This window comes from Copidosoma floridanum, unplaced genomic scaffold (genome assembly GCF_036245765.1).
Source record: "Copidosoma floridanum isolate Cflo_tuat_1 unplaced genomic scaffold, Cflo_Japanese_pri ptg000021l, whole genome shotgun sequence".
Lineage (NCBI taxonomy): Eukaryota > Metazoa > Arthropoda > Insecta > Hymenoptera > Encyrtidae > Copidosoma > Copidosoma floridanum.
Window position 1 is genome coordinate 20,981,978 of NW_028321898.1, and position 26,644 is coordinate 21,008,621.

Here is a 26,644-nt window from a genome sequence, read left to right on the forward strand (position 1 = left end):
GAGCCTCTCAAAACTTTGTTTTCAAACTCTGCAGATTGGGTAAATAATGTAGAATCGGATAGGACTGATAAAATTAAATTTATCACTGGTTCGGGAGTGACCGACCATTTTACTTAGTCGAAAAAATTATTTAAAAATCTTGACAGAAGAAAAATTGTAAAAATAAAATGTGCAAATTCAGACTCATCTGCAGATTTGAGAACGGAGGGAGTGGGAAGTCTGCTACTTAGAAATAGTAATAACGAGGTTGAGTTAAACGGAGCATATTGTGCTCGGGACTTGGTCGGAAATTTACTTTTCTTACGTTTGTGTGCACCGGCCCGAGTGACCAGAAACGACTTGTGTTCGGTCGGTCTAGGTTAACTCTCTAAAGACTCCTGATATATGTTGTGTTTTAGAATTCCGGATTGGAAACGACATTTTATACTTGCTGAATTTTCTCGACCTAAAGAGCAGAAAACTAACACAACCAGGAGATCTTTTTAAGGAAGACTACAAAAATGAGAATTCTGCTCGAAATGAACCCAAGTTATTTATAAAATCGGTTGATGTGAATAAGACAGTTGATGAGATAAATTTGGTTTATAAGACAAGAAATTGAAATTAGACGGAAAGGTAGGCATTGAAAACTCGTCAAAAAAACAAGCAGAAACCGTTTTCGGGCTAAGCACAGGCGAAAGTTCTCAAATAAATATAAAGAAAGTAGAAATAGTGCCAAATAAGTACAAATGGTTAAAGGCAGTAAATGAACGACCGTCGACTTCAGACAAAAATAAAATTTCAAAATTTCCAGAAAACAGTCCAACACGCCGACTGGAAAGTCTGATGGCTGAATTTGACAGGATGTTAAGAAGGTAGGAGAAAGAGAATAAAAATCTTCTAGTATATGATACTAAAATCTGTTATCTGAGGTCAGACCAGGGCACAGAATTCACGGGGGGGGGCTCTCGAAAAGTACTGGACAGCTTTGGAGCTAAACTTCAACTGAGCTGTCCAGATACCCCCGAATTAAATGGTACGTTGGAAAGACTGAACAAAACTCTCCAAATGAAAGTACGAGCTCTCATATGTGACTCGGGACTCCTGGAAAACATGTGGAACTTGGCTTTAAAGGCGGCAGTCTTTGCATATAATCGCACTCCACAACATTCGAACAATTTGGAAATTCCCTTGGTTAGTCCCAAACTTGCCCCAAACAAAAGAGCAGTGAAAATGAAAAGATTCGGTTGCGTCCCCTATATGAGAGTTTAAAGAAACACCAATGCGAAATTTCAACCTAAAGAAAAGCGAACGATCATGGTGGACAATATACCCACAGAGTATCGCCTACTTCGTCCAGATGAAGGGAAGCTTTACGAAGGCAGGGGCGTCAGATTTAACCAGCGTTTCGTATATGGAAAAGTATAACGGTAAAAATTCAATTAAAAATTGGGAGAAAGTGGCTGTAGACATAAAACTAGATGAGTGGTTTTTGATTTTCGAGAAAGAAAGGGAAGAGATACCAACATCGGAGGGGAGCCTCCGATTGTACGAAGAAAACCAGGAAGGCCGAAAAAGTCAGCAGAAATGTAAGTAATAATAGCAGAAATAATTCCTGCTTACAAAACCTTGGTACAAGACGTCAGTTTCACGGGTTTGGCTCTTGCTAAAGATCTAATGAAAGATCTAACTTTCAAAAAATATGATGTTGACATGTTAAAAAGATACGATACGCCTGCAGAAGATCTTACGCATTACTTGCTGCTGACTGAGATAAACAAAGATCCGTCATCATACAAAGCAGCAATGAAGGCAGTGAATCGCAAAGGCTGGATTCGGGCGATACAAGATGACCTCGACTCAATGGTGAAAAATCGTGTCTGGATCTTAAAGAAAGATTTGTAGGACTTATAAACGGCAGACACCCAAATATAATTGACTCTTGCTGGGTGCTCATGAAAAAGGTCGACTCCTAAGGGCAGAAAAAATAAAAGTCACGGCTGCTAATTGGGGGATTCAAAGACAAAAATGAATACGATTTGACAGAAACCTACGCCCCTGTGTCGAGATTCACCTTGATCAGAACGGTTCTAGCTCTGGTCAATAAATTAAACTTAGATACTTGTCCACTAGACTAAAAAACGGCCTTCTTGAATGGTACTCTTGATGATGAAATATATATGGAGAGACCAGAAGGTTTAAACTGCACAGACCAAGAACGTCAGGATAAAGTATGTAAGCTGCAAAATGCCTTGTATGGGCTAAAGGTCAGTCATAAAAAATGGCATGAAAGATTTTCGGAAGCAGCAATTAAAATAGGTCCAAAGTCAAATATTTTAGAACAATGTCTGTTTACTTGGCACGAGGCAGATAAAATTCTCATTTTAGTTCTGTATGTTGATGACATAATCATTGCCAGTAATGATCCAAACCGCTTAAAGTCTATTAAAGAAAGTCTGCAAAGCGAATTTGAAATGACGGATCTAAGTTAAATAGAATCCTTTCTGAGTATCGAAGTCAGAAGAGAAAGGGAGAGGCAGATTTTAACCTTGGCTCAGACTTATTATATAGATTGTAAGGGGGCACTTCTATTTATAATATACGCCTTACATTTATATTTAGATTCTTCTATACATTATATTTATCCTTGAAATAGAAAATTCAAGGGTAAAAATTTTTTTTATATACATGTATTTCATTTCTATTTGAAACACGAAAATTCAAATTTGAACGCCGCGCGCGGGGAATGTGCGTCTAGTACGTTAAGAAAACGCTAGAGCGCGTTCACCCAAAGAAGGGAAAATCTGCTACTCAAAAGGAAACAACATTAGCATAAAACGCACCAGCGCGCAATGTAAAGAGTAGTTCTTCTCCAGCGAGCCTGGGACGCGGAAAATCCGCTGCTCACATAGACCTGGAACTTTCCCGTGCACCGGTATATTACCGCGACGAGCACAAGGGGAGAGAAAGAGACCAAATACGAAGGCCGATTGCTGAAATAGTATATTACGTACCAAGGGACTAAAGCAAGCCAGTTCATGGCTGTTGTAGTGTGCTACAAACAACAACCACTCGCTGGCTTGCTTTAGTCTCGCGGTGCGTATACACTTTTATATCACACTCAGTGGAAAGTTCGTTACATTGAGAGGGAGAGAGATAGAAGGAAAACAAGCCATTCATTGTGTGGTTATAGGTTATATCACAGGAGTTTTTATAACTGTTTACGATTGTGATATTTAGGATATTCCTGTATTTTTGTATAAAATATGGCAACAGTTTCGACAGTCATGTTTGAAGAGGATTCTTCTGACGAAAAAAACTTTGACGAGGATAAAGTAGGGGAAGGAAGAGACTTTGACTCTGAACGAAATGCCATTGTTCAAAATTTACTTCCCATAAAATCGAGAGCATCATATGAATATGCATACGCTCGATTCTTACAATGGAAGCATAAGAACAATGTAACCAGGATAGATGAACTGTAAAAATGCAGTTATTATTTAAAAATTCGTAAACGAAGAAAATTGTATAACAATTTTAATTGTTTCCATTTGTTCAGAATCTCATGTTTTTTTTTTGTATAAAATACACCAGCAAACAGTACATTAGCTTCTTTTATCTTGTTGATATTTCCCAAAATTGTTTGTTTACTGCAGTGTGGCGCCTTCGTTATGTTCGAGCACCGAACTACTTCAGGCACTTATTGGTTTATGTAAATAGTAATATACAGTAAGATATAGATACGCATGCGTACACGCACTTATTACACAGTTTCTGTCCCTGTATACAGGGATAACAGTACGAACTTAACGCTTAGTATGATATAAAGTAAGTTTGTACACCACCTACAGGTAACACTTCCACTAACCGGTTCCTACTTCAGACGACGCATCCCCAAGTAGTCAAGACACTAGGGTTAGCGACCACGTTCTTAGGCGAAGTTCCTGGTTGACGACTTGAGCAGTGCTCAAGACACCCACGGGCCCTGAGAACGACCTAACCCTACGTGACTTGGTAGGATAGGTAGTTACCTAACATTAACCTTCCGTGGTTGTACTAAAAATTCGTGCTAGTCTACCCTAACGTGTCTAAGCGGAGATATTAAGAAGGGAAAATTCAAATTGTCGTTTATGTAAAGTTTTCTATTTAATAAAGGCGAATAAATTTTAAGTAAATTCTAAATAATCGAGTATATTATATATTTCCTTTTTGGCATTATTAACGTAAAGAATCACGGTTACTCAAATATAATTATGTTAGAATTAGAGTTTATATATAGCGCCATCTGTACACGTATATATGTACTATGCATACGCGAGCCCCGATGCTGCGCATCAGGCCAGTTCAGTTGATCGCTAGCCTCTAGCCAGTAAGACTTACTTGTAACAACAACAGCTTGTAAAGACGGTATAACGACAGTTTCATCGAAATAATAATAATTCTGATTTCTCTACAAAGTGTTTAGTGCTTTTCCCTTCTTGTTAAACATCCTGGCTTTTTCCCGAATCCTGAGAGCCTCGCGCAGTGGACTTAAACGTCAACAGGTTATGGGCCCAGCACGCTTCCACTGCACGGGGCTTTCTTTGTGATAAGGGATTTGCGCCGGGATTGACGCGTTTTTCTTTTCCATCTAGCAACTACTAAGATGAGTGAGAGTGAAGAAAGCAGCGTGCCTCCCGAGATCGGGGTCGAGGTAGAGGTGCCAGCGAATGACGGCGAGACGTCGGCCAACGACAGCGAGGTGGCCCCACCTGGGTTAGAAGGTGCGGCGGAAGGCGTGGAGGAGGCACGAGCTATGTCACCGCTCGAAGAGGAGACGAGGATGCAAGGACAGGAGGAAAGAGGCAGGCCTATGAAGGACGCAGCATGCCAAGGTAATAGTGATTCCTGTATTGTAATTGTGTTAAGGGGCAGTCATTTTTCGTGCTTGAAATTCGTTGCCTTTTAGCTGGGCCTAGCCCCGGAAGAGGAGGTGAGCGAGCACACGGACGGATTGGCGGCGCTGTCCGTCGTTGCTGTTGCGGGCGGCCGAGGCGCCGGGTTGGGACCAGGGACGCCTAGCCACACCTGTGTGCCAGAACGCCGTCACCGCGGCGCAATCATGGCGGTCGGCTCGTTTCTTTCCTCTTTGTAGTTTCGTAGTGCGCGCGCATGTGTTGTGTTCACATATGTGTGTGCATGTACGAGCAGCTCATGCGCCATCTTTTCCTCCTTTAATTATATCCTGGCGTGCCGGATTGTAAGTGTTCTACGGTTTTCGTGTGCGCGGGGAAGGGGCGATTCAACCTGCCTGCTGTCCGCGCGCAGAGTGGTCACGTGTGCTGTGTGCGTGAACAACTGTGTCTCGTTGTTTACGCACACTTGTACATTTCCATTTGTATCCCTTCTTGGAACTAAACAGGTAAACTTACGTAATGACGGCTTTATTTTAGATGAGGATGTGATCGACGCGTATATGCGACTTTTCCAACTTGGTGCGGATATTTGCGGAGAAGATCTCGTAAGAGATTTATCTGTGAGATTAGAAGACGGATTAATTATATTTGCGAATAAGAAAGAATCGATCGCAGCTATCTTAAAGGGTAACTTTAAGCCCTCAGAGTTTTACAAAATATCACGAACAATTAGAAACTCTGGCGGCGTTGTATCCCTGTCTGCAAAAAATACTTAAAATTCGCAAGTCCCAAAATTTTTGGATGCGCTTGATTTCTCGCCCGGGTATTCAAAGAAAGCACTGTTTAAAACGACAGAACTGCAGAAGACTGAACTTCTGACTGATAAAAGGACGGACGATGAGAGTATTGACGAAATGCATTTCGGTAATTATCGTGACAGAGTTCCAAAAGAGAAATCAGCGAGTTCAACTATCTCGGGAAAGCCGAAAATAATAAAGAATGAAAACGTTAATTTTAAATACGACAGAGAAAAAGATAAACTGGTTACTCAAAGACAAGTTATCGATAACTACTCAAGACAGGTAATTGATAAAAATGAACTTTTAGTTAGAAGGAGTGCGGCCGCGGAAGAAAGGGAGAGCCTGAGACGTCGGATAGGCTGGCTTGAAGAACGGCAGAGGGCGGAGTACCAGAGTGCTGTACAGACCACGACCGAGGCCGCCGCCCGTATAAGGGCCTTAGAAGAGGCAGTGGTGACAATGTCCAGGTTGTCCAAACGACTGGAACACTTTATGACAGCTCAAGAGGTAGGTTAATCAAATTCTGGAGTAGACGCGTTAAACTCTACTGCAATACCTTCACCAAATCAAAATCGTAAACACAAAATTGATCCATTCTCGGAAAGAACCCTAAATCAAACACTGCATGACAGAACGACTGATCTTGATCGGAGTGATAGGTTTCAACTCGAACTGTTAAACAAGGATTCACCTTCCCGTTACGATTATAAATTAACTCCTAAAACAAAGATAGAATTATTTCTCGATAAATTATTTTCAGAATTAAAGATTAAAAAACTATTGTACGTCTTGGATGATACCGTTGAGTTTCCCGCATTTCTGTCTGCCAAAGAATTAGATGATCACAAAGAAAGGGTACGACATGTTATAATCAATCACATTGATGACTTTTACCATCTAAAGACTGCTCATTATTCCGATCCCAAAGAACTGCTAGATAAGTTGAAAGAAATCAAAAGAAACGAGTCAAACCTATCGTCAAATGAAATCAGACGAAAACTGTATACTTTTCGGTATTTCCCCAATAAAAAGACAGGGTCCGATTTCGTTGATAAATTTAAAGAGCTCCTCAGAAGCTACGAAAATTTACAGGGAAAACAACCCTTGTCCGAAGAAGAAATACGTGACGCATTCTATAATGCCGTCATTAATAACGTATCGCAGATTGAAACCCTCGACGCTATGATTGAAGATGCGCAAGGAAAAAGGATGACTTATGACCGGTTGAAATCATTCTTTTTAAAGACAGAGTCGAGACGACAGAGGACCGGAGCAGCTGGGGGAACTACTCCTGCAACAGCGCTACGGGTACACCAGCCCAACTCAACCCACGATAATGCCCGGTGTTATCGGTGCGATGATTACGGGCACCACTCTTATAACTGCCCAGTCGACGCAGGAATGAGAAAATGCTACTCCTGCGGAAGGCTTGAACGCAACCTCATGGAGCATAAGAAAAATTGCAGGGGTGCCAAATCAGGTGAGAAGAAAAATTTTAATTGGGATTTCAAAAGACGGGAAAACAAAGACGGACAAGGATCAAAAAACTCGACAAATAAAAGGGGAAAAAGGGAGCATGACAGTGAAAATAACAACCAAAATAAAAGACAGAAAAGGGACAGTGACAAAACTAGTAAAAATGAAAGTAAAACAAAAGGACAAGGTGGAAACACAAATGACAAGAAAGGTAAGACTGTTTTTAAGCAAAGCGACATTGCCTCTTCGCTGTTTTCAAGTTCTGCAAATAAGTTAAAGACTGACAACTACAATCTAGTTAAATTCATCGCCGACTCAGGAGCGACCGACCACTTGGTCAACTCTCGGCTAGTATTTAAGAGCTTAAATTATAATAAGACAGGCAAAATTAAGTGTGCGAATAGTAATCCTCTGGCAGACTTGAAAACGGAGGGAGAAGGCGCCATCGTCGGTAAAAATAATAACCATGATCTGACACTAAATAATGTGATCTGCTCTGAATCCTTGTCGGAAAACTTACTTTCTTTGAGAAAATTTGTGGATTTAGGCCTGGCCATATACCTCGACAGTAACAAAATTGATATATTTGACCCGACTTCGAACGAGTCATTTATCACAGGAGTCTATCGACAGCCATACTGGCTTGTTGAGTTAAATGTTCACAATAAAGATAAAAACAAATTTGACAGGAAATTTGCATATCTAGTGACGAATGGCTCGCGTGAACCTCGGTATAATACACGAAGCAAAGCTATAACAAAAGACAGTGAACAAGACAGAGACTTAAGTAAAAATGTCGAGCAAAAGGAAGCTATTGAAAATCCGTTGGCGCTACATACCATAGGATCTTGCTTTGATAACTCAGTCAATGACCGTAAGCTTCTGAATCCTAATAAAATAAGCGTGTACAATACACCCATTAATGACAGCTATAGAACTCTTGAAAAAACAAGCCCCATCAACGAGGCCATCCTATGGCACGTGAGATTAGGGCATGCTTCCCTCGCTAACCTAAAGGCATTTCAGAAGAAATTTCCGAATTGCAAAGATCTGAAGAAAGTTACATTTAATGACAGTATAGCTAATTGTGATGTATGCTCTAAGGCAAAGTTCAACAAACTTCCGGCTAAGACAGTTAGAGTGAGATCCACCGCTCCCCTCCAAATTATTCATTCGGATACCATGGGTCCAATAAGTCCAACTTCATACCCCAAACGTTACAAGTTTGTGTCAGTGTTTGTGGATGATTATTCAAGAATGGCCATGGCATATCCAATGAAAGCTAAAAGTGATACAGGGATTTGCCTAGAAAATTTTGTCCGGAGCTCCAGAAACATCTTGGGGTATGACGCCAAGTTCTGCTATCTTAGGTCTGACCAAGGTACGGAATTCACTGGTGGCCATACCCGAGAGGTCTTAAAAGGAACTGGGGGCCGAACTGCAGTTAGCCAGCCCGGATACACTGGAGCACAACGGGACGGCAGAACGTTTCAACCAAACAATCGCAAAGAAGACAAGAGTCTACATGTTCGACTCCGCACTGAAAAAAATTCTCTACGATTTTGGCTGAACACGTCACCACCGTTTCAGCGGCTCGGCCAGTGGTAGTTGGCTGCAATACTAAAACAGCAGTGTGCCAGGCCGTTTTGGCTTGGCTCGTCTGATATAGTTACACTGCCACCACATACAGTCTGCTACACAGCCGAAAGTGCAGTGTAAGCAAGCCATTTAGGAAGTGCATGCATTGCCGTGATATAGCGTGAAATACATGGGATTTATATCATCATTAATCGATAAAATGGAATTATGAACTCTTTCGTGAAAGACCTGTTGAATAGCTAGAATTTATCCATACTAGCTGGAAAATTTGAGAGTAAGTTTGAGCACATCAATTTTTATATGTCGTTGCATGAATTTATGTAAAAAAATTTATTTTGAGGCTATATTACTGAATTCAATAATCTATGTGCCAATAAAACTTTTAAGAAATGAATTTGAAATTATATTGAGTTTATTTAACGGGAGAGTTTTATAATACTACCAAATGTTGTCTTTTATAGCTGCTGGCATAGATGAAAAATTATTTTATGATATTGATGACAGTACTTTGGATGTTCTATTTGAAAGAAAAGAAATTGGGTATAGAAAAAGATTTTCAAATAAGTATGAAGAATGGAAGAAAACCCTTAATTCTTCTCCCCAATTATCCGTAAAAGAAACTAATGACCCAACAATATTTGAATTACAAGATCCCACCACTTCCAATAACCCAAGTATTGATGAATGTACTTTTGATGAGAGTGCTGAAAGTAATGTTAGAAATAATCATGAAAACTCCACTATTAATACTTCATCCATTGTAGAAAGTATCAATGAATCGATGAGTGGATTAAAAATAATTCTACGGATGTTTTTACAATTTACATTCAAAATTGTCTTCATATATTCTTTCAAGATATGCATATTTATTTATTACCCTATCATATAGTATTTTCTACTAACTTGCAAGACGTATAACAATAAGTAAGTAATAATAATACACCGGAGTAATTTTTAGTGGTTATATGAAAATTCAGATAAAGCAACGTATAATTAAACAAAAAAACCTTCAGCTCACTAATTCAAGATATAAATTTACTTCCCAAGCTATCATCTTCATTAAGTAAAGTAAAACCTAACCTAAAACCCAAATACGCAATATTAATATTATATAGCTTTAGTTTATCTGTATATGTGTAAATACGTAATAAAAATTAATATCGTTTTGATGCTTATACAACTTGCCTGTAGTAAATGAAAATTAAGCCATAAACAATTACTAATATACAATGTTGTTTTGTGTACATACTACGAAATTAAATTTAAAGTAGTTATTTAATACATATATATTTTGTACAGTTCATTGAATGACAAATAAAATTTCATGTAGCATGCACTTCCTGAATGGCTTGTTTACACTGCACTTTCGGCTGTGTAGCAGACTGTATGTGGCGGCAGTGTAACTATAGCAGACGAGCCAAGCCAAAACGGCCTGGCACACTGCTGTTTTAGTATTGCAGCCAATTACCACTGGCCGAACCGCTGAAACGGCGGTGGTGTGTTCAGCCAAAATCGTAGAGAATTTTTTTCAGTGCGGTCTCCCAGAGAACATGTGGGACTTGGCTCTGAGTGCAGCAGTTTATGCTTACAACCGAACACCTCACAGGTCGAATGGAATGGAAATCCCGTTGGTAAAATTTGCACCGCATAAGGATCTCAATATCGAACAACTGAAACGGTTTGGGTGCTTGGGATACATGAAGATTCAAAGAAATTCCGGTCCGAAGTTCAGTCCGTTAGCTCAACGAATTGTTCTAGTGGGATACACTGTCACAGAACTTATCCTGATGAAACCAGAAGACGGAAAATTTTGTGAAAGCAAAGATGTGAGATTCAATGAACGACTTGTATACAAAGACAGATACCTGAAAAACGATATATTGAATTGGGAATTAGTTACAAGGACAGTTAATAACGACAGCTGGCTCCTGAAGTTCGACGAAGAGACGGAAGAGAGCACAAAAACGAAGGGAGAAATCGTCAAACGAAAGAGAGGACGACCGCTGAAAATATCTGGTTCAGGAAAGACGGAAAAGCTCTTATCAGCGAAACGACAGAAGCTAATACATGACACTAGTTTCACAGGACTGCAGGTACCCCATGATTCAAAAAATCAAATCAGCTTTGGACAGGAAAATTTTAATGAAGAAGACTGCTCTGTAGATAAAAATCAGGATGAAGTATATCATGCATTGTTAGCAGAAATTCGCAAAGATCCAACCAACTACCAAGATGCTCTGAAGAGCAAAAACAGCACAGAATGGCGGAAAGCTATAGAAGAAGAACTGAAGTCGATGAACGACAACTATGTTTGGAAAATTGTAAAGAAACCAATGAGTGATAGCAAAGGCAGAAAATCAAACATAATTGACTCCCGGTGGGTTCTGAAAAGGAAAGAAGACAACTCTGGAAACATAAAATATAAAGCCAGGTTAATGATCCGTGGATTTAAAGACAGACACCAATATGATCTGTTGGAAACTTATGCTCCAGTCTCAAGACTAGCTGTAATTCGAGTCTTACTGGCAGTCATAAACAAATATAACTTGGAAACACGACAGCTTGATATAAAGACTGCTTTCTTGAATGGTACATTGAATGACGATATATATATACATGGAAATACCAGATGGTGTTCCGTGTGCCCAAGAGTTAAGAAAAACCAAAGTTTGAAAGTTTTTCTGTACGGTCTTAAAATTAGTCTCAAACGTTGGTATGAGAGGTTTTCAGAGACTGCTACAAAAATATTTTATAACCGTCCGGAGATAGGCGCTCCATTAATCTGAAGGGAGTGTTAGAATAAGAGTTTATATGTAGCGCCATCTGTACACGTATTTTCCCTTTTCCCTTCTTGTTAAACATCCTGGCTTTTTCCCGAATCCTGAGAGCCTCGCGCAGTGGACTTAAACGTCAACAAATTAATACATGTAGAAATTGAAGATACGATTTCCTTAGAATTATATGATTGAATAAATATAAGATAATTAAAAATTAATTGATTGTACTTATTTAAGTAAAACTTTCCCTCCACGTATGATTGCGAGTTCCTTTTTTTTTAAGTGTAAGATAAAAACTAGAATAATAGCTGTTGAGATATTTATGAAATTGTTTATATAAACTGAGAATATTGTCTGTGCCCAACAAAGGGCAGGAATTAATAAAAAAAGATATTAGATTTAGAAAGATATTAAATAAGTTTAAAAAGACATTAAAGTAATTAACTTAAGTGAATATTCAGGGAACGATGAGAATTCAATAAAGTAATAATCAAAAAACAATTGCTGTATATTGTGCAACTGTATAGGAATTCATTGATTATTCAACAGATAAATTTTGAAACTTGATAATAATTATTTTAAATATTTTATATAATCGGCAATCTGAGCAACTTCGCTCTTTTACACAGGGCAATGAACCCGCCCTCCGACATGTAGACACTAATATTGTTTGTGTGTTGGTTCCTAATCTTAGATTTTCCTCGGTACAGATAATATTCTTAGCCGATCGTTACCACCACCAATTAACCGAGGTTATACTCAAAGAAAAAGAAGTCGTAAGATAAAATTCTGACTAAATTTGGATTTGAAAATTCAAAACCTGTGAGAACTCCTATGGTCACCGGACACGTGTTGAATCAACAAAGAAAACAAAGAGAACAATCTGAAATGCAGAATGATTTAAAAGAGACAAAATCGACAGAAAATGTTCCTTACCGAGAGGCTGTGGGCTTTTTATTATATGTAGCTAACACTGTACGTCCAGACATCTGCTATGCTGTAAATGTACTCAATCGACATTCGATAAGTCCAACTGATGAAGATTGGAGCATGGTCAAAAGAGTGTTCCGGCACTTGGCAGGCACTAAATCTTTTGGTTTAAAGTTCTTAGGAAAGCAGGACAACTTAGAAGCATTCTCAGATGCCAGCTTTGGTGATTGGCTCTCTTTACGTCTGTCACCGGTCCTCTAAAGTTTTAGTCAACTCTTGACTCTCGCGACTTGTGAGTACCTTATACACGTAAGGCATAACGTGTTAGCTGAGGCAACTCGAGTGCGTATCGAGAACATTAATAGTATCGGATTACGCTAAGGAGCGAGTACAGCAAAGGAGGCCCGCTGAAAGAGGTTTCAGCTATAGCAGAGAAAGTAGAAATCGCAATACCCTACTGGCCACAAACTCATTCGTGTAGTTTAAGGAAACACTGAAGGTTAACGCACGAAGCATTAGGGAACTCCGAAGCAGCTGTAAAAATAGTCAGTGATAGATGTATAGATGTAAGCAAATATCAGTAATAAAATTTACGTTGAACCTTGTTATAGTGACCCGATTAAATTGTATTTAAAAGAACAAATTATTATTAAATTGCTTTAATAAAGAAATACATTAATTACCAATATTATTTAAATAAAGATTATTATTTAATACAAAAATAGAACAAATAAAGCTCACGAGCTGACATCTAAGAACCCCACGAATGGCACTTAAATAAAACAGTTAGGACCAAACTCTGAACAAGTCAGGTCATAACAAATTGGCAATGACAACGGATACGTTGTCAGGCTCTTTGAAAACTCCGTTGCCTGGAGAACTCACAAGCTGACCTATGTGGCATTGTCTACTTGTCAGGCTGAATATGTGGCATTAAGTGAAGCTTGTAGAGAGTTAATGGTAGTGAACAATTCCCTTAAAATCATCCAAAATAAAACTTATTGTTCGGGTGACCTGTGGTGTGACAACAAGGCAGCCGAATTAAATTCAAAGATAAGTGAGAGTGGTAGATTAAGACATATGGCAGAAATACATGAGCATTATGTCAAGGAATGTGTAACTTATGGTGGCGTAAAGGTAAAATGGGTGAATACAAAAGAACAGATGGCAGACGTTTTTACAAAACCTTTACCTATCGAGCTCCACGAAAAATTTACAAACCATATTTTTAATGAAGGCTGTAGTTAAAATAAATGATTCATATGACCAGTTTTGTTTCAGATAAGAAGTAAGGTGTACACCTGATGTCAGTAATCCTTGGCCTTTTTAAGCACAGATCCCGGTGCCTTGAAACTTTTGAATTTATTAAATTTAGATCAACGAAACCAAACACATTTATTTTTTGTAATTTTGTAATTCTTTTTTTTTCTATCTCAAGTCGGGACTGACTCACAGGATGAGCAGCACTATCAAGGCTCGGGCAGTTCTGATTTGACTGTAGTCGCGCATGCACGCTACGCTCAACTCCCAATAAAAGTTAATAAGTCTGTAGAGTCTGTAAATAAAGTCTTTTCTAAATATTAAAAAAGTTCGTCTCCTAATTTCTTCTCTTGCTCGGTAGCAAAATCTTCAAAAAAACGACGGATCGAATTATTTCGAGTCGGAACTTTTTTTAAACGGTGTAAACCAATTTTCCCTAAATGCATTTTTGAGATCTAGTCAAAAAAATTTTGCATGACCTTGAAGTTAAAAAAACAGGCCAAAATGTCATTACCGTAACGCAAAGCATTTTAAAATTTTATTTTTTGCTACTTCTGGTGACTAGACGTTGATATTTTAATTTTTTTACGATGTAATATTTAAAAGTTTGAGGTGTTGAGCACCTTATCCGATAGTTTCGAACCAAAACAATTTTATTTTCAAGTACGGGACGTCTCATTTGTGAAGCCTACTTTTGACACTTTTGAACTACGTACATATGACATACCATTACCGTAACGCTCTTTTTAAATTTAAGAAAAAATGCATTTAGATTCAACAAGTTTTTAATAAATAATCGTAGAGTCAGGCCCAAAAATTTCCAACTTGATTGGACCTTATATAAATTAGGAAAAATATGTTAAAATTCTATAGATTTAATGAAAAAAGCCTTAATTAGGGCGTGAAAATATGGCAGTTTTTGTGAAATGACCCACATGTTTCAATATTTACTTGAGTTGTCAGTTTTGATTTTATGAATCTTGCCATAAACTCAATACTTACTGAATTTGTAACTTTAGATAAGCAATTATTATCCATACCCAGTGACATTACATATGGTCCAACAATGCTTTCTTTTAAATTAAGTGTGATTACACACTTTGATTCTTTATGAGAATGTCAAATTCTCAAGAGGCATACTCTAGTTAGTCACCGAGTTATTCGATCCGAGCTTTATGTAGAATGAAAAAATCTTCTTATACTTAAAGTCGTTTATTTTTTATAATTGTCTTAACTCGATCTTTAAAAAATTTGGTAAAGTAATCTAATTCCCAAATAAATATCTCTCATGTCTAAAGCATACATGTTTAGACTGATTGGTAAAAAAATATCAACTATTCAATATGTTGTATCAATAAATGTACAAATTTTTAATACCCTCATACGACGCTAATGCTGAATCTCGTACTTCTACACCAGAAAACCCACCTCTACAAAACTGTCGAGCACCCAGACCAATTCAGCTAGCCTGTAAATATTTGCTGGACCGTACTTGAATAAAGAAGACTTATACTTTATGGCAAGAATCTGGCATTACTCGAATGAAATCAAACATATTTATAGACAACCATCAGCAAACTTCTAATGAAGAGTCATATTAAAAGATCACAACTTTTGCAATTTTGGTCTGTTTACCTTTTACAAGATGGAGAAATTCGTAATTACCATTTGTTAATAATATCTCGATAGTTGGACATCTAAAGGTATGTATTTTGCACATAAATAATACTCGAACTATCTCACAAACAACGAAGCGTCAAAATGTCCACTGAAACCTCCCGACGTCCCAAAAACTTGTATCGTAAACCTCAAGTAAAACACAAAAATAGACATTTCGATTCGAGTTACCACTATGTAGAAAGTGTACGTCTGTAACACAGCGTCCAAATTACGCCTTAAGTGGTGAAAATTTTCGTATCCTCGGACAAAATAACCTCATCGCCAACTTCGCCGAGCGTAACCGTGAACGGCAATATCAGAGGCATGAGAATCTCTTGACCCACGACGTGCTGCTGGCCAAGCGAACCATCGACCGGCCTCGCTAAGGTAATAGTCTTGATGCTCTGTGGCTTGAGGATCTGTCCGGTGGCCACCGCGTCTATCCTCTGGACCACTTGGTGACCCACCTGTAAATCTGCCTCGTTGATCAAATGCAACTGGGCTACGTTCCCTTCCCCATCCTCCTCCTGGTGCTGCTGCAGCTGCTGCTCCTCCTCCTCTCTCTCCTGTTCTTCAGTCATCATCACAATTTGTGCCTGCTCCTCCGAGTCGATGCCAATATCATGCATGATGGCTCCAGATTGGGACGTCTGTTGTTCATTGTGCTGTTTGCAGCGCTTGCTGTGCGCGTATCTGCTGCCATTGTTGTTGAACTTGCGGTCGCAGGTAGGACAGGCGTAGGGTCGCTGGCCTGTATGGATGAATACGTGCTCTTTGAGGGACTTGAGCCTCCTGAAGTGCTTCGGGCAAAACTTACAATGGTACTTGGCTTCACCCGTGTGCGAGGTCAAGTGATTGGCCAGGGTGTCCGCTCGGGCAAATGCTCGCGAGCAGTACTGGCAGATGTACGGCCGTTCCTGGGTGTGCGTACGCATGTGCATCTTGAGGTAGGCGTTAGTGGTGAAGGGCCTCGAACAAACATCGCAAACGTAGGGCTTGATGCCATTGTGGGCGCGCAAATGGGCAACCAAGGTCGTTGATTGCGTGAAGCTCTTGGAGCAGATCTCGCAGAGAAAGCGTTTGGTGCCGTCGTTCGTGCTTTCTTTTGGCTTCCTTGGGACTCGATCGTGCTTCAGCAGATGGTTGTTCAGCAGTTCCTCTTTGATGAAACGCTTTGGACATTTGTGACACTTGTACGGTTTGACTATGTTGTGCTTGGCCACGTGAATCTTCAGATGTTCTCGCCTGTAGAACTTTTTGGGGCACATGTCGCATAGGAATTTTTTGCCCTCGTGCACCTGCAAATGCCTCAATAGTCCTTTCCTCGAGGTATACCGTTTGTTGCACTCGGTGCACTCAAGGCCAACGATGTCGGTACGCCTCTTGCGGGTACCCTTATCTTCGCTCTTCTCCTCGGGTTTTGGGTCCATTTCCAGGAGGTCTTCCTCGCTTAGAATACCCTCAGCCACGTGCTTGAGGCGGTGTTCCTTCAACACCTCATTGTTTTTGAAGATGTCATTACAAATATTGCATTTTCGTACTTGGTCTGGATTCTTTTCCGAGCATTTGTCGTAGTGGGCTTTGAGCTTATCTTTCCGATGAAACTTTACACTGCAAATGTCACACTCGAAGTTTGGTTCTTCATGCAGCAGCCGGTGACGCAATAACGACTTCTTCGTGCTGTACTTTTTCTTGCAGGTCGGGCATTCGTAGTTGTCCATTGGCCAGTCGTCGATACCATAATCATCGTCATCTTTCATGTCCCCGCCATCGGAATTTTCCTGCTTCGTGGAGTTCTCTTCCTTTGTGTGCTGCTCCATGTGTTTTGTCAAGGCTTGCTTAGACGAGCACTTTTGATTGCAAGTCGCGCAAAACAGCACTTTGTTTCTGGATGCGGGTGACTCATGTTCCTAACACGTGAATCAAAAAAAATTTGTTCAATAAATTACACGATAACTTTGGATGATTATTTTATTCAAAACACTTACCCTTAGGTCTGTTGTAATTTTAATTTTCTCCGTCATTTCTGAATGCACATCAAAATCTGCATCCTTAGCTTCGTTTTTAATACTTCTTTCATTGTCCGATCCCTCACAATCTAGATCTGTCTTTATTTTATCGATGACCTTTAGAGCAGCCTTAGCAGCTACTCTCTTAATTCTCTTACTTAAATCGTACTGTTCACCCTCAACAGTTGTCCTATGACCAGTTGCAATCAAGTGATTCCTGAGCATGAGCTCCATGCCGAAGTTCTTGCCACAGTCGTTGCAGCAATAATCGTTGGGTTGACTATTGCCTGGCGGCTCACTTGTACACTCTAATTCGCAATGTTCTTTGTGAATTTTAAGATGCAAAGTTAGCGCCTTTTCATGATTGAAAGTGTATGGGCAATACAAGCACCTGAATTTCGTTGTCGATTCATCTTTTTGCTTCAGTACGTTATTTTTTTCAACTGCTGCAATATAATCGAGAAAATTTTGGAAATAAAAATATTTTTCGAGATTAAAATGTTACATATTTAAAACATTTAATAATCAAAAAAGGTAGTTAAAATTTTACCTGACAAATCTCTCTTTGATTTCAGTCTGATAAGAATATTTTCAGCCTCATCTTCTTCATACTTTTCCGGTGTATCGATACTTTGCCTGTGTTCTATTTCTTCTTCTTCTTCTTCTTTTTCAGCCTTTGACCCTTCATTATCGCTATCGGAATTAATAGCACAAGTGTCATCAAAACTATGAAAATCTAAATCATCTCCATCTCTGCAGACTGTAACTTCCAAAGGCATTGAGACTTCTTTCGAAGCTTTTATTTCCTTTCTGTGCTGTTTCAAATGTTTTTTATAAGATATCACATACAGATACTCTTTGCCACAGTGTGGGCAAGTGTTGACTTTTTTTCCACTCAACGGTGGTTTTAATGTGCTAGGACTAAAAGTTGCACTGGAAGATTTTTCTGATGTTTTGCGAAGTTGCATTTTTTCTACAGATTTGCCAACAAGAGATAGAGTTTTTTTCACTTCCTCATGAGAAAACATGTGCTCTCTTAGGATTTCTCTCGACAAATATTGCTTGTCACACCAATAGCATAAAAAATAAATTTTTTCAGATTTTTCTGATTGGGCCCTTTTCAATCGACAGCTAAGATTTAAATTTTCAAAATAGCTTTCTTCATCGGAGGATATACGAGCAGGAGATTTTTGTTGTACTAACTTACGTTTGCTTCTTCGAATCGATTCATTCAAAATAGGTGCTTCTTGCACATTTACGTGCCTAAGATTCTCTTTTACCAATTTCTTTCCAATTTGGCATTTGTTATCGTGTTTTTTCTGTTAAAATCGAAAAATATTATTGGATATTCTGAAATTAAGAGGAAAATTTCAACATACCTCTATGGTACCAACCAACTGTGATTCTACGTAATCATGTTCATGCATTGCCAGTTGTTGAATTTCATTCAATTCCTCTTGTATTTTTGTCTGATAACCATTTTCTTTGATGGTTATTTCTTCAAGTTCGTCTTGTGCATCCTGATTTTGTTCTGATACTTCTTGCACTTCTCCATCAACTTTATACGATTCTTGATTTTCCTGAATTTCAGTTGAAACTGCATGTTTTTCATCTTGATCTTCATGCTTTCTTACTTCAAATTCTCTTGTTGTATTATCTGATGGATTAGCTGGTAAAATCAAATCATCACACGTCACGTCTTCCACATTTTCGTCACAAGATATATTAACATCTGCATCATGAAAAAAAAATTCCTGTTTTACATTAAAAGAGTCAAATTTTTCTTTCAGAATCGCATGTGACTCTTCCACTTGTAGCTTGAATTTGTATGATAAATCAAGCTTATCTCCACATTCACAACATATTTGCGAAGGAAACCCATCATCTGGTGCTACCTAAAAATAAGTATTTTATTTACTATTCCTGACAGTAATTTAACTTGAATACATAGATTATTCATGAATAAACATGGAAGTGTGAAATTGATAACAAAAATTAAAATAAATAAAAAACTTAACAATAAATTCAGTCTCAACAACTTGATTAAAAAATGTTTAATTGCACTGCCACAACGATATAAATCCAGAAAATATAGAATTTGATACATTCTATACTTTTGAAAAAATCAACTCAACAGGTGTGTCAAGAAAGACAAATATAACTGATTATCACCTCATTTTATACTACAGAAAAAAAAGAAGTAGTGAAAAATGTATTAACTAAAAAACAAAGTGTATACTGCAACTACCATAGTCATACAAAGTTAGAAAAAAAAATATGTTAAAAGTACCAAGAAAGATAGATGGTTACTGTAGTTAAGTGTCACAGAGTTAGCGTTTAAAAACAAAGTCAATAGTATTATAAACGTCTTTATTTCTTACTGAATATGATTGACAGAACAACAAACTTAAAGGACAAAGTAATTTGAAAAATAGAAAAATGTATAAGCTATTAAGTAAACTCTAACCTTAACGTTCGACAAAAACATCAGCCTGTCAGCAAGTGACAGCACGCTGTCCTTGTAAAACAGATCCACCATAGTGGGAGCTTCTTCGAGACACACACGACACACGTCCATTTGAGGAATCTCACCATGATCTGTTGTATAAACAGATGTATCTTCGAATTTCGACATTTCGCCTACGACTGACAGTGATAACACTTTGCTGATAGAATGTTATTAGCGCAACACTCTCGAACACCTACCCTTTGTGCCCTTGGCCCTCCAACTTTTAACTATGTACATACAACAACGTCCATAGCTTGATTTGCTTGTTATATTACACTTATTTGTTTCTTATAGTCTTCTCTGAGTTTTTAAATAACCCTTTACTTAATTTTCGTCATCCATAATCATGAATAGTGGTGCTTATTTTCGGGCTTACTCCAGTTCACCTCTGAATTGATAAATTCCTTGTAACCACTTACTGCACACGAATATGTAGTATATTTGCAATTATTCATTGTAAATTGTAACGTACAAAATCAGATTGCGAATTAACCGTATGTCTACGTTTGTCAAAATGTTTTCCATTCCTATAATCACCTGTATACAACACTAGAGACTTGTTCGAATCTATAGATTCGTTCACCTTACAATCCAGGGACGGTCGGGGACAGTCTGGGCGAGTCGGAGACGAAAGTGAACAAGTGCTCTTCTCCGATCGTCCGCGATCGTCCCTGACCGTACGCGATGCGCAGTTGTACACGTTAGGTTAGGTTAATGCTGTATGTAAACAATAGTTTGTAAATAAAGAAGTGCAAATACAAAAAAGTTTGTTTACTTTTTGCATTAACCTAACCTAACGTGTACAACTGCGCATCGCGTACGGTCAGGGACGATCGCGGACGATCGGAGAAGAGCACTTGTTCACTTTCGTCTCCGACTCGCCCACACTGTCCCCGACCGTCCCTGGATTGTAAGGTGAACGAATCTAGTTGTTCAGAGCGTTCCGAGCGATATAATATAAGGGTTCGATTGAGGTGTATGTATTTATGCCTTTATGGCCAAAACTAAATATATTTATATATAAATGAGATCGTTCGATTTTCATCGTTCGTTCGTTCGGTTCGTTCGTTTCGTTCGTTTCGCTCGTACAGGAGCCGTACCATATAACTTTTTTTCACTTCGCGGGCCTATGTTATAACATAGACTGATGTACAGAAAAATAGTTACATGGTACGGCCCCAGTTTGTGCTGTTCAGTCGTTTCTCATGCTCGTTAGACGTGGTGTCTATATTAAAATAAGCTCACATATTAATATAAAAGACTATAATTTAGAACCTTTATGACAGTTGACGCCTATTATTATTTTCAGAAGTGGATGACCCACGCCAATGAATATAACGAACGAACGATGAAAATCGAACGTGCCCAATAATTTAAAATCATACAAGTTACAATACTCATTATTAGTGGGCGTGTAGATGTAGGACCATTAGGATTTTATAAGATTCATTCAAACCCCCTTGAAGTTCGGTTCGGTTTTTGGTTCGGTCTGGTTGGTTCTGAGACCAAAAAACATGAAAAAACACGCGTTCACTGTTCACGAGAGTTTTTTTAATGTTTTTTGGTCCCAGAACCAGAAGCCCAGAACCCAGAACCAACCGCACCGAACCGAACCGAACCGAACTAAAGGGGGGTTTGAACGAACCTATAGACACTTTATGTATCTATAGCCCCATAGACTCTGGTCTAGTGCACTACGATTTTTTTATTTGGAAGGTTCCAAATAAAACAGCACAAATATTTCACAAAAATTGTGCCTACACTACGTGAGACCACCTGTATATCTTACATCTATAGACATTAACGGATTATAGACTGCTCGTTCATATTTACGGCTCTGAAGCACGAACGAAAAGGGATACACCGAGCGTGGGTATCTGTCTCTCTCGCACATTGCCCACGGGGGGTCAGTAACTATATAGTTTACTGACCCACTTATACATATAAGTCTGGCTGATGCAACGTCCCGACCGATGGCAATGTGCAAGAGAGACAAATACTCACGCTCGATGTTGTTTCTCTTTCTACTCGTACTTCAGACGCTTCAGTGCTATACATAAGAACGAGCAGTCTACCTCGTATATGTATACATGCTTACACTGTGGCTCCAGGCTCAAGTCCCATTACTAGTGTGCTTCGAGGGAGTAAGCGGACAATCTTGGGACTGCTCGTGATTGGTCGACAGCCATTTGAGGCTCATGGGGACTTTAGTCAAGTACTTGTACATATGTATATATTCATACATATGGGTCATTCTACTAAAAACGGCATATCTCGAGGGCTGGAATGGACAAACACTAAAACAGTTTTTTAATTTTTCTACAATTTTTTTTGTATTATTCATAACTAAAATAAGTTAAAACTTTTTTGGCCTTACTGGATCTGCACCAGAAAATTTTTTACGACGATTTTCTTATTTTATTTAAGAAAAAAAGGAACGTTACGGGTTGAAAATATCGTCTTAAGATCATGATTGTACCACTCACACTAAACATTTAACCGTACCCTTGCACTTGTAGGACGTACTGAGCCCCTACTATTATTTACTACACTATCCAAGTCGATAATAAAACAGTTCACAAAGATATGATGCGATTCGTTCAAAAAAAGGAGCGTTACGGGTTCGAAAAATCATCTTAAAATCATGATGATACCACTCCTAGTGAAAATTTAACTTTATTCTTGTCTTATTGCACGATGTACTGTGTCCCTAATATTATGTTCTTATCTATTCCAGCCAGTGAGCTAAAACTCAGTAAAGATACAATGCGTTTTGTATCGTCACGGGATCGCGTTACGGGCTTTTAGTAAAAAAAAAGCGTTACGGGCTCTTATAAAATCGTCGAAAAATTGAGATTGTAACGCACCAAACGCCAATAAGGCTTTGCCATTGCACTTGTATCATATGTAAAACAGCTAAACTTTAACCCGCTACTTTCCGAGTCGATAACCAAATGCTTAAAAGAAATACATAACATTCTTTAGCGTTATGGGCTCTTAGTTTTTTTTTTATTTTGGGGAGACAAAATCTTCAAATGCGCAAGCCCGTGAAACTGGCTTGTTGGAATGGAAAAAACGGAAAAAATTCCTGCAACATCCTTGACATTTGTAGAATATAAAACGCCCTAATTGAAATGCCCATATTTAATTGCGAGCGATTGTGACTATTTTCCGTTGGAATTTTAAGTTCATAAGATTTTGGTCCTGCAACTTGAATGGCATACAACTCTTAGATGAATTTTTTTTGACTGTCTAAAATACGTAAAATTATTGTTAGCGCTGGTAACTTTATGATCCCATACCGTAAAAAAATTAAAAACTATGTATTTTGATTCCAGGAGTCGTTAAAACTGTAAACTTTAAAAAGACATGAGCCCGTAACGCGAATTAGGCCCCTTTTTTGCATCTCAAACTAAAGAAATACTCTTTTATGGTCTGAATTATGTTGTACCTTTAGCAGTAAACATCCTTTGAATAATTTAAAAAGTTTCCGGATCGATATCTCCTTAAACGACTTTTTAATCAACTGAGACATAAAATATGCAATTTTGAGTAGAATAACCCATATACATGTATATCGTGATGTATATGTATATGCTAAATGCTGCGTTTTAATGCTCGCGCCTTTCCTCAAATGGCGGACATTAGATTCGTTCACCTTACAATCCAGGGACGGTCGGGGACAGTGTGGGCGAGTCGGAGACGAAAGTGAACAAGTGCTCTTCTCCGATCGTCCCTGATCGTCCCTGACCGTACGCGATGCGCAGTTGTACACGTTAGGTTAGGTTAATGCTGTATGTAAACAATAATTTGTAAATAAAGTAGTGCAAATACAAACAAGTTTGTTTACTTTTTGCAATAACCTAACCTAACGTGTACAACTGCGCATCGCGTACGGTCAGGGACGATCAGGGACGATCGGAGAAGAGCACTTGTTCACTTTCGTCTCCGACTCGCCCACACTGTCCCCGACCGTCCCTGGATTGTAAGGTGAACAAATCTATTGTCTCCTCACTTCCTCGAAGCTCACTATAGTGTACCCATCGTAATTCCATTGGCTGTTTAAAGTGTCCGCATTCCGTACTCTCCATGTGACCGCACCCTTACGTAGAGTTTTCGAATTCAATTCAAAATTCTGAAATCAGACTGTTCCAGATTCCGCAACTCACGGTCGATCACGCTCATCCCTTTTACACTAACACACAGACAGAGAACTATAAATACTATAATCTCTGAACTCTGAACACGGATACATATGAAACGTAAATCATTGAAAGTATATAGAATACATAAAAACATAATAGGATATACCTGCAAATAATCTAACGAAGTTTTCATACGCATCAGTGAGTCGCGTCGCGAATTTTCTTTTCCACATATTATGTGACGTATTAGGTACTATTAAGTGTTTAAATAGCTATAGCTTGTCGATAATTTAAACATTGTTATCTAGCAGCAGCAGTAAGGAAGTAGAAGAGTTAGTGTTTATTTAATAAATACCACAAAAGTAACATGGAAACTGAAAAAAGTTTCGAGCAGTGCGAGGAGTGGAGAAAACGAGTGAGTCATGCAGAATCATTATTTGTCACTCATTATTGTAACATTATTGTTGCATTAAATTTTGTAACATGTCTCAAACACGGAGTACAAGCTAGAAAACATTGCTCCGTTACTTGATATTATTTTTTCTTCCCATTATTTACATCAAAGAGGCTTGAATTTCTAACTATGTAATTTAATACTAAACTAGAATCTAATGTATACATACTTATTAAATTGCATTGGAAGTATGTTATACACCAACAAAAGTTGATGCTTGTCCTTGTAGTAATTAATTTTTGTATTGATTAAGGTTGGGCTTCAAACAAAAAAATTTTCCAAAAAAAAAAACTGGTGGAAAAGTCACCATAATTTTATGCTGCAAATTGTCGAACTAATTCACGAATAATTATTGAAATCCATAATAGTATTACATTGTAAAACTGAGATATTATAACTGTGAAAGCCAACAAGCAGTAGAGTTTCTCCATAAGCTCAAATAAAAATGTGTCAAGATTTAATTAACTTCATAAATCTTTACACCTAAAATGTATGCCGGAAAATTAGTAATTACACTGATAAGATGACATTGTTTTTGAAGGCATTCCTTGGACCATTACCGCCTAATTTTTTAAGGATAGAAAATACGATGTCTGGCAATCAACAAGAGGAAGCTGACAGGCAGGCTGCATTTGCCCTACATCACATGCAAAATCAAACAATGTCTAATATGGGCAGACTGACCATCACAGTTGTACAAGTAATTCACAGAAAAAATTTTTTCATTTTACAAAAACTCCAGCAGTGTTCTACTTGTGTAGATGAATCTTATTTTTTGCTATAACTAAAGGATTATTTATTTCGTTCTATAGGCCAAGCTCGTGAAAAATTATGGATTTACAAGCATGGATCCTTATGTCAGATTAAGAGTAGGCCATACAATTTACGAGACCCATACAGACAGAAGAGGTGGAAAAAATCCCCACTGGAACAAAGTCATTCATGTGTAAGAAAATACATTTCAAGAAAAATCAACCACTATCTAGAAAAGATAATATTGTATTCAATATTTTTCTAAAATGCAGTTTCCTGCCTCAAGGAGTAAATAAAATTTACATCGAGATTTATGACGAGTGTTCTTTTACAATGGATGAATTGATTGCGTGGGGGCACATAGACATTCCACCTCAAGTTATTGAGAAGGGTACGACTTACGAGGACTGGTATTTACTTAGTGGAAAGCAAGGCGACAACCAAGAGGGCTCTATAAATTTAGTACTGAGTTATCAGGTAGTTCATTGTAACTTTTCAAATAAATGAATATTGGTGTTTATGACATCAAGTTTTTGATTTTTTTTTTTTAATCAGGTAAGATATCCCAAGGCATACATGGAAGTGCCAGCACCAGTCATGATGGTGCCATCAACAAATGTGATTGGGAATATCGCTCCATATGCACCAGTCAATGTTTATACAGCACCGCCAGCCCCACCTGTTCTTCCAAGCACACTACCAAATGCTGAGGCTGAATTAAAACAGGTACGCATTGCTTTTAACTAACGTAAATTTGCATGATCATACTTTTAAGATTATTAAGTTATGAATTCTTTATTCGCAGCTCTCAGAAATGTTTCCAAATATTGATAAAGAAGTGATAAAATCAGTTTACGACGCGAACGGCGGCAAAAAAGATATGTCTGTGAATTCACTATTAACAATGGCAGAATAATTTTTTCTATTTTATCAAACGAAACCAAAACTCGCGCTTTAAATAAAAAATATACTTATAACTGTCAATGCAATATTTGTAAGTTTTGCGGCTCTGGTTTACTATACATACCCACGATTTTTTGCTTTGAAAAGCGTTAAGAGGGTAAAGAGTGTTATCGGAAAAATCAGATGCAAAATATTTATGTATGATTTATAAAACTGGCTTTTACGTCCTTTAGTTTGAACGTGTAAGTCTCTACTGGTGTTAACGTTATTGCTAAATATTTTATTAAAAGTCATCTATTATTAAATGTGAATATTTAAAAATGAAATTCGTTTTAATTTGCAAGCAAACAAAACAGATACATATAATGGAAAGTAATTGTATGTAAATAAAAATTGCGAGGATGTAAAATATGCTAATAAAATTATGGCATCTATATAATGAAGCAGAGGTCAGTATTTTATAACTTGAAAAATAAAAATTACATAAAACAATATT

At 38.1% G+C, this 26,644-nt stretch overlaps 2 protein-coding genes across 4 annotated transcripts; one reads left to right on the top strand and one right to left on the bottom strand.

Annotated features, from left to right (window-relative positions):
* Nucleotides 1-14,911: 14,911 nt before the first annotated feature.
* On the bottom strand, nt 14,912-20,408 carry LOC106645298 (uncharacterized). Its single transcript, XM_089594523.1, is given in 4 exon segments — nt 14,912-17,285; nt 17,364-17,830; nt 17,935-19,279; nt 19,852-20,408. Coding segments are annotated over 4 exon segments (3,654 nt in total). The 5' UTR covers nt 20,020-20,408; the 3' UTR covers nt 14,912-15,611.
* Nucleotides 20,409-24,057: 3,649 nt separating this feature from the next.
* On the top strand, nt 24,058-26,597 carry LOC106645301 (toll-interacting protein). 3 transcript variants are annotated; one of them, XM_089594319.1, is made up of 7 exons: nt 24,059-24,239; nt 24,347-24,453; nt 25,034-25,192; nt 25,305-25,438; nt 25,518-25,722; nt 25,801-25,971; nt 26,051-26,597. In XM_089594319.1, exons 2-7 carry the CDS (start codon nt 24,406-24,408, stop codon nt 26,159-26,161), a joined length of 828 nt encoding a protein of 275 aa, XP_089450445.1. In that variant the 5' UTR covers nt 24,059-24,239; nt 24,347-24,405; the 3' UTR covers nt 26,162-26,597. The 3 variants fall into 3 exon arrangements, with proteins under 3 accessions (XP_089450446.1, XP_089450445.1, XP_023247343.1); XM_089594320.1 differs by having other exon boundaries at nt 24,058-24,453; nt 25,518-25,725; XM_023391575.2 differs by having other exon boundaries at nt 24,059-24,453.
* Nucleotides 26,598-26,644: the final 47 nt, after the last annotated feature.